This window comes from Henckelia pumila, chromosome 2 (assembly GCF_033568475.1).
Source record: "Henckelia pumila isolate YLH828 chromosome 2, ASM3356847v2, whole genome shotgun sequence".
Lineage (NCBI taxonomy): Eukaryota > Viridiplantae > Streptophyta > Magnoliopsida > Lamiales > Gesneriaceae > Henckelia > Henckelia pumila.
The window spans coordinates 374,708-383,061 of record NC_133121.1 but is presented as its reverse complement, the minus strand read 5'-3'; the positions used below and the strand labels follow the sequence as shown (position 1 = coordinate 383,061).

Sequence of the window (8,354 nt, the reverse complement as noted above, 5' to 3'; positions counted from 1 at the left end):
CTTCTTAAATAAGAGTAAGGGAGTAGGATTTCCTAAAATGACATAGGGATGTACATTTTTGGAAACCACTGAATTCGGATTCAGGAAAATTTATCTTGACTTTAAAATGTGCAGAAATGGTTTCTGTGCACATTGGTAAAATTGGTTTATCAATCGGAGTCACGATGAATTTTATATTAATTTCTGAACGTGCGGGCTTTGCTTGTCGGGCCCTAACTTATGACTAATGGGCCCTAAGGTGTTAGTGGCCTGCATTATAAATAAGTTATTGCAGTACAGAAATTACACACAACAGCTCATAATTTTTGAGAAGCAAAAATCGAACCCTAGCCTCTCAAAAGTTTCGGCCGTCCCCTCCCTGTCCTCTGCCCGAGAAAATTCCGGTCTGTGATTTTGAATCGCGGTAAGGAATAACGAATCAAATTCGTGTATTCTCTTCGCAGAAAACTTCTGATAGATTTTCTAGTGCAATCTATCAGAGGGATTAAACCTCTGTTCGTGGACCTGATTGAAGGCGTTCATCGGTTCCAGGGAGAGACAACAAGAGCAGAATTGTTCTGTTGGTGTCCATTAATCTCGTTGCGAGATTTGAGGTAAAATTTATTTAATTGTTATTTAAATTTTACACACACGTAATTTAATCGTTAAACGGTTGATACCCACACCATGGAATTGTTCCATGATAAAATTTTAAACTTCCGCTGCATCGGGTATCAATCGTGATTGATCTGAGAGCCGCGTTTCCAACAGAACTTCCATAAATCGTGCCTTAGTCTTTACTGTTATTTATCTTACATTCTGCTCATACATTGCATTATAAACTTTGCATCACTAAAACCTCTGAACTATTTCCGCACTATTTAAGTTGTTCAAACCGTTTTAGAAGTTGAGAAAACAGATTAAGTGAACTAAACCTCACTTGATCATTTTGAAAAAGAAGAAGAAAAGTTTCAGAGTGTATTCACCCCCCTCTACCCTCTGAACCGATCCCAACATATTGTAATATATTGTTATGATAAAAATATAGATCACCGGAGTCTGTTGATCTTGTGTTTAAATGATTGAAACAAACATATTCACCATTTTAGTTTTTCAATATTTGATACAAAATTTTTCAACATTAAATACTAGATCATGAAAAAATAAATCTCAAAGAAAAAATTTCACTCATTGTCTCGATTTACGTAGTTCTAATAATCCAAAATTTTTCCATTTGATTTAATAATTTATAAATTTATACTTTTACTCGCACTTGAATTAAATATTAATAAATAAATATTTATTTAATTATATTTTATCGTTATTAAATATATTTTAGTCCTACATGCATATGATTTATTTATTGACTTTATGGTTTTATTAATATATAATTTATATCAATTTTTTTAAATGGATAATTATTTATATTGATAGAAAAAATATCATTTCATTATATATTATTTATATTTTAAAAATATAAATAATTTATTAATGAGTATTTTTAGTCCTACATGCATATGATTTATTTATTGAGTTTGTGGTTTTATTAATATATATATATATATATATGAGAACTTTTATTATGCCCTACTTCCCTTCCCCAATTCATCCCCACCAGTTCACGTGGCATGCCACATCCGTTTTTGTTCTTTTTTTAAAAAAAAAAATGTTTGTTTTTTAATTTATAAATTACTCCCTTTACTCCCCGTAAATAATTGACCCTCTCTCCTCGCCTAAAACTCACACCCCCGATCCCTCTTTCCTCCGCCGATTCTCGCAGCCCCGATCTAGGGCTCCGCCCCCTACAGCCTCTTCCCACCAATCACCGCCGTAGCTACAAGCCTCTCCTTCGCCTCGCTACGACACTTTACGACTGGAGGTATTTTTTTTTATTTATCTTCTGTTTCGAGTGTAATATGTAGCTTCTTGCCTTTTAGTGGTTCGCTGAGGATTTCAGATGTATTCCATTAGAAATCCTTGAATTTCACAACTAAAATCCAGTCAATAGTTACCTTCTCAGGAAAAATTGTATGTACACGTTGGATTTGAAATATATTAAATTATCTTTTGTCTGAAAAATTCGGTTATATTCATGTTTGAAATGGGATGTGAAGTAATTATCTATTTCATTGTTCAAAATTCGGGAGTGATTGGATAAGTACCAAATTTTATTGCGTACATTGGATTGAAATCTGGGGCTACATACAGACAAAAAAACGAGTTTATCACTGTAATTTTCAGCATCACTATTTTGATGCCTTTTTGTTTGTCAAGGATAAATCTTGAATTTGCTCTATTATCTTGACAATGACCGTAGTCAAATTAGTTTGTGGTTGTGACTTGGTGTAGTGAATCCTTAGATTTTAATGTTTGTTTAATCATTTTAAAGGTATTGTGAATTTAATATTCATTTCTTTTATTCAAATTTTGACCGTCTCAAAAAATCTTGGGAGATTAGTACGATGTCTTCGGTTTCTTCCGAAGGAGGATTTGTGTTTTGTAAATGCGGGAAAAGGGCGGCATTGAGGGTTTCTTGGACATCTGATAACCCAGGGCGAAGGTTTCATGGCTGCCGGAGTTGGAAGGTGATGTCTAGTTTTTCAGTTTATCGATTTTTCATGTTTCTCTTGCATTGGTTTTTATACGTTTGAAATTAATATGTTCATTTGAAAATTTTGTTTTCTATGACAGAGTGGTGGTTGTAATTATTTTGCGTGGGAAGATCCTCCAATGTGTCCGAGGTCAATGACCATAATTCCTGACTTGAGGTGGAAGCTGGCTGTGCTCGAAGTCTATAAGAAAGAAACTGAAAAGGAGAATCGAAAATTGAAGTTGTTGCTTGTTGGATCATGGATTATTTTCATTCTGTTTAGCTTGGGTTATTGGATAGTTTCTTAGATAATGTACTTGTATTTTAGGTTATTGACTGCAAAAGAACGACTGGTATGATTTCTAAGACTAATTTGTATTGGTGTTTTGATGAGTTCTATGACTGATTTTCATTATGTTTTCCTAAATGATTTATGGTGTTTACTTGGTCATTTGGTAGGGTCTGGAATTGATGGGTACTTAAGAAATCTAACTGAAATATTGTTCCCCTTTTCTGGTGAGGTTTTGTAAGTTCTTGGATGCATTAAATGTATGAAGTAAATGCTCTGTTAATTCTTTAGCTGCCGTATTGTATTTTGATTTGCCTATGCTTGTAACAAACTTTGAAGAATAAATTTATGTATCAAATTAACCGTGATATTTACATTTCAATCTTCAATTTTATTGTGTTTTTTTTTTTTACATTCTCTTAAACTCGAATTTCTCTCTCCCCTCAATTAATTGTGCAATTGATCATGTTTCATTTATATATTCATACATACAACATTTAGTTGTATCGCTGATAAGCTTCAGTAAAGTTGAACAAATTCAAGTGAACTTATGCTCTATTTGTTTCAAATGCCCTTCTTAGGTAGCTGGTTTCATATGTGATCTTTTGACATTTTAGTGCAATGACACAGCAGAGAAAGTCTTTTAAGATATGATCCATTGATAGTCTTTATATTAAAACACATCGGGAGTTGCCGTCCAAATATAAAATAGACTCGTCTCTCTTTTAATTCATTTTCCACATTTAACCATGTTATGAACACGCCAGATTTCAACCTTGTTTACAGAGAAAGTCCATGCGGAAATGAAACTCCTCTATGAGCATTGATTACACGCCATGTTTAAGTCAAAATAGACTATTTTTGTCTGTTTCTCAGCAATGTTTGAGGTGAAATACAAAAGGAAAAAGCAGCACTCAAAAGCAAGATCCAGAGTTCGAGCCCTTACGAGAGCAGATGAGAACCAAAAATGTTAGATTTCTGATGATCGCTTCACCTTTTCCTTCAAAAATTTCAGTATGTGTTCTTTTTTCCAGTTATCAATTCTGCACGAGAAAGTACAAAGATTGTTGCATGTTAGTGAATGGCCACGTTGGAATCATTGGCAAGGAAACTTGCGACAATAGAGACAAAATAAAGCCCGACCACTGTCCAGAATAGGGTTATGTGGAAACTTAAAGGTCCTAAAGCCCAAGACTAAAGCCAGATCTAAAGGACTAGAAGAGCCCTTCAAATTTTCAGCGCAATCGCAATCGATTGTGGTCGATGTTGAAAAAGGAAAACAAATCAAGAAATTAAGAAACTTTCATTGCAAAATTTAGGAATGGATGTCCGAAAACGTAGGGTAAGTTTACCTTATGGTTTCCTTGAGTTGTCCGTCTTCATCTAGCATGATCAACTTTGGTGGAGAGTTATAAGCGTATTGAACTTTGACAGTTGGGAATTTATCCTTCTCCTCCTCGATGAAACCAACTAATCCAGGATAAAAAACGAGCTTCCTCATGCAAACCTCTAAAGTTGCTCCATGATATATAACCTGGACAAAGTTGAAACAAGAAAGTAATCCTCTAAGGCAGCAAAACACACATTTTGGAAACTCTGTGCTTAATATCTTTTGGCTTTTCCCTGACCAGCACTACAGGTTCTCTCAAAGAAATGCCACAAGCAAATAACAAATTTTAGAACTTTCAAACCAACGCTTAAGAGTCCTCCATGAACCATAAGATAGCATCGATAAGACTTGAGGTCTTTTGAGTTCTATGCATGATTTCTATTATTCTTTCTACTTGCACACTTACTCACAAGTTTGGACAGTGCAAAAGAAGCCATTTTAAATGTGATTCATTGACACGTCAAATATTGAATAAGTTGGAACCAACAAATAAAGTCATGGTTTAGGATCGGACCCAGCAGTACGAACAAGAAATGACCCAAGAAAAGCACTTTAGCAACAGAACGATGAGAATTTTGAGACACGTTAATATCACTGAATAAATGAAGACCAAGCAAATTTGACATTTCTAAAGCAGCATAGTTTTTGTAACTTAAGGCAAGTAACCATATCTTTGTTTCTTGTTTCTCTTTCGGCAGCAAAACACAACAAAAATCTCTTCAAAACTGAAACTATGGAGACACACATTCTGGAAAAGAGACACACATTCTATAAATTATGGATCCACATCGTCTTCATCTGTGCTCTCGTCATTGTTGCATTGATTATCTATGGTTGACCTGTTAAACAATATTGAACAATTAATGCAAGAATTAATGACATTGATTGGTCTAAAAGAAACAAAATCTAGACATACCCGTCACGCAAATTTGGACAATTGCGTTTATCGTGGGACACACCTCGAAGCCCACACTCATTGCATCGCCTAACTCTTGAGACTGACTTCTCCTTCACAGATTTCAATCTCTTCCCACATCCTTTTGTTCTCACTTCTATAGGATCCAAAATATCCGGAGCCCCCTCAATAGTTCTCTTCCTCTCCCTTCCAGTTCTCGGTTTTCTACTGCCATTAATTTCTCTAATTTTATAGTACAGAGAATCCAATTGCTCCTCCATGAGCTTTGTTCCCTCATCAGTCAAAGATGCCTCATCAACTATTAATGAACTCTTGAAGGATAACCTCGAGTGTCGTGAGATCAAAAGATTCTGCGGGTCATTGCTGATATTTTCTCCACTCATTGCATATGGTGCGCCAACCATTGCATGTTGTGTCCATCGGTTGAGTATATATTTATCAGGCAATAGAAACACTTGCTTGAAACGAAAATAAGCTAACATGTGCCTGCATGGAATGCCCTTGAAATCAAATTTCTTACAACTACATGATATGTAGTTATTTTCTTTGTCAAATGTGAGCACCTTCGGTTTAGAGGAAGAAGAGCTTTGATAATGCATCACATGGTAGATCACTTTCTCATCTTCTTCTGAGACTTGTTGCACACAATAGCCATGATTCTCACTGATTTCACTTTCAAACTCAATCCATTTTTTTTTTGTATACACCTTAACCATCTGATGTTCCATAGGCAAATTTCCATTGATCTTCGGACGCTCATTTATATCAACATGGTCAGAAACTAACTCATTGTGCCTTTGGTGTTTGAGTGCTCTATTGAAACGGATTATGAAATCCACCAACGAGTTCTTCTTTGAGACATACCTCTTGAAAAATGAATGAGAACTCTCAGATCTTTGACTACTTGACATTCCAGCTGCAAAAACATGATTAAGATATGTTGGCACCCACTTCTGTCTCAAACCATACATCAATTTTAGCCAATCATTTCGCTCCAATTTAGCACATTTCATAGCCTTTTCCCAAGAACTCTCAAATTCATCCGGTGTTGATGAATTTTCGATGACATGCTTGATGCTTTGATAGTGGTCACGAAAAGTCATAGGATCTAATTTCTCTGAGAACTTGTTCAGTATGTGCCACAAACAATATCGATGCATTGTTTGTGGAAAAACTTGTGCAATGGCTTTCGTCATAGCAGGATCCTGGTCAGTAATTATAGCGTTTGGTGCACCTATAGGCATGGCTTCAATGAACTTGTTAAAAAGCCAAACAAAAGACTCAGTTTTCTCATCACTTAGAAAGCCACAACCAAAAACAATTGTTTGATGATGATGATTAACTCCTACAAGTGGTGCAAAAATCATCCCATATTTGTTGGTGTTATACGTCGTATCAAACACGATTACATCACCAAATGTACTGTATGCCCTTCTTGATACAACATCCGCCCAAAAACACCTCCTCAATCTGTTTTCTGAATCAGTATCGTACGTAAAGAAAAAATCAGCATTCTTCTCTTTTTCGGATTCAAAGAACTCGATTAGTGTTTCTGCATCTATACCTTTTTGTTCATTTCTCAGCTCTCTCTCAAAGTTTCTAAGATCTGTTTCTGTGCAACCAACATGCTCAGACCCTCCATACTCTATCTCCAATAACCGGATTTGCTGACAAGTTGGCACATTCGCTTCTGAAAATTGTTGAGTCAGTGCTTTCTTTGCTGCCGAAATACTTCGATGTGATCGTAGCAAATGTACCTTTGAAGGAGTTGATAGTGGATGATTATGACTTTCCTGAAAACCACAAACAGCCCAATTTGTTCCACTTTGTGCCTTCGCAATTGAAATTTTTGAGGTACAACCAGTTCTCACTTGACCACGAGCTCTTTCTTTTCTCGGTTTCTCACCACTTGGTTGTTTATTGATTTCATTTGTATGTCCTTCTTTAGAGCATACAAATTGTTTCCAAATAACCTCATTCGTACTCTTATCTTTCTTGCTATTGTTGATTCTCGTGCTAAATCCAGCCTCTCGAGCATAGTGGTTATAGAACAAAAAAGCCTCATCTACTGAGCCGAATTCCATCCCAAGTTTGGGTTTACGCTCATCTACAACTTCGGGCATGTATATCTGATCATCACCACTGTTTTCTTCCATGTTGTTTTCTATAGATTTAACCTGTAAAAAAATTCAAAACAAAAAACTCAGGTCTCAAATATATGTAAACTGAAAGCAGGCAAGAATCTACTGTTTAATAAGAAATATATCGTGAATATTAATTGGACTCGCACATACAAATGTGGATGTATATGTTCCCAGATTATCAGGGTATATATTTTCTCTACCCAAGCAAATTAAATATATATAAAATTAAATAATTGGACCACAGATAACTCTTGAATATGCAAGAATAGATTGACAATTAAGATGAGATTGGTCATTCGAATCCCGCTTTCTCTTGTCGTTAATCAATATCATCTTCTGCATATTCAATATAATAAATAAAAATACAATATATACTAGTAATAGTGTCTATCTCTCTGTATTCAATCATGAAGTTGATCAATTTCTAGAATCGTGTCTAATCGGGCTTAAAACAAATACGCATAATCAATACGAATCGTGTATACTCATATTGGTCCTGTGATAATTTTTTTATACAAATACGAAAGCCATTTGTAAATAAAAACAAAGGGATGGATGAGACAAGTAATTCTGTGTTTGTATAATACCTTGAAGCTCGTATTTGTAAGCTAAAATCTGAGCATCGATCAACTCCAAAGCTCTCACAAAAAAATGGCCATCTTCGAGAAAATGGTCATCTTCGAGAAAATGGTCATCTTCGACGGGGCTCTCACAAAAAAATGGTAATCTTCGACGGGGCTTGATGTCGTAGCGAGGCGAAGGAGAGGCAAATCCCTAGATCGGGGCTGCGAGAATCGACGGAGGAAAGAGGGGTCGGAGTGTGAGTTTTAGGCGAGGAGAGTTTTTTAATAAATTGAGTTTTTTTTTTTTAAAAAAAGAACAAAAACGGACGTGGCATGCCACGTGAACTGGTGGGGATGAATTGGGGAAGGGAAGTAGGGCATAGTAAAAGTTCTCTATATATATATATATATTTAATAAATATGATATTTTAAAACTAATTAATATAATATTAATTCATATTAAGGGTAAAATTGACCTTTTAT

General features: G+C 35.3%; 1 protein-coding gene and 1 long non-coding RNA gene across 3 annotated transcripts; one reads left to right on the top strand and one right to left on the bottom strand.

Annotated features, from left to right (window-relative positions):
• Positions 1–1,763: 1,763 nt before the first annotated feature.
• On the top strand, positions 1,764–2,879 carry LOC140877735 (uncharacterized). Its single transcript, XR_012149303.1, has 3 exons — positions 1,764–1,858; positions 2,438–2,564; positions 2,671–2,879. It is a non-coding gene; the product is annotated as an uncharacterized lncRNA (long non-coding RNA).
• An 811-nt stretch (positions 2,880–3,690) lies between these two features.
• On the bottom strand, positions 3,691–8,128 carry LOC140883946 (protein FAR1-RELATED SEQUENCE 5-like). 2 transcript variants are annotated; one of them, XM_073290570.1, is made up of 5 exons: positions 7,896–8,128; positions 5,165–7,341; positions 5,014–5,087; positions 4,211–4,392; positions 3,691–3,901 (listed from the first exon to the last, which is right to left on the bottom strand). In XM_073290570.1, the coding sequence occupies exons 2-3, from the start codon at positions 7,318–7,320 to the stop codon at positions 5,024–5,026; spliced, it is 2,220 nt and encodes a 739-aa protein (XP_073146671.1). In that variant the 5' UTR covers positions 7,321–7,341; positions 7,896–8,128; the 3' UTR covers positions 3,691–3,901; positions 4,211–4,392; positions 5,014–5,023. The 2 variants fall into 2 exon arrangements, with proteins under 2 accessions (XP_073146671.1, XP_073146670.1); XM_073290569.1 differs by having other exon boundaries at positions 4,211–5,087.
• Positions 8,129–8,354: the final 226 nt, after the last annotated feature.

What these genes read in the sequence shown, in the direction of transcription:
- LOC140883946 (XM_073290569.1), bottom strand. Translation starts at nt 7,320, where the DNA reads ATGGAAGAAAACAGTGGTGATGATCAGATATACATGCCCGAAGTTGTA. An exon ending in TGTCCAAATTTGCGTGACGG is followed by an intron (nt 5,088 to 5,164) that starts GTATGTCTAGAT and finishes ATTGTTTAACAG; the next exon opens with GTCAACCATAGATAATCAAT.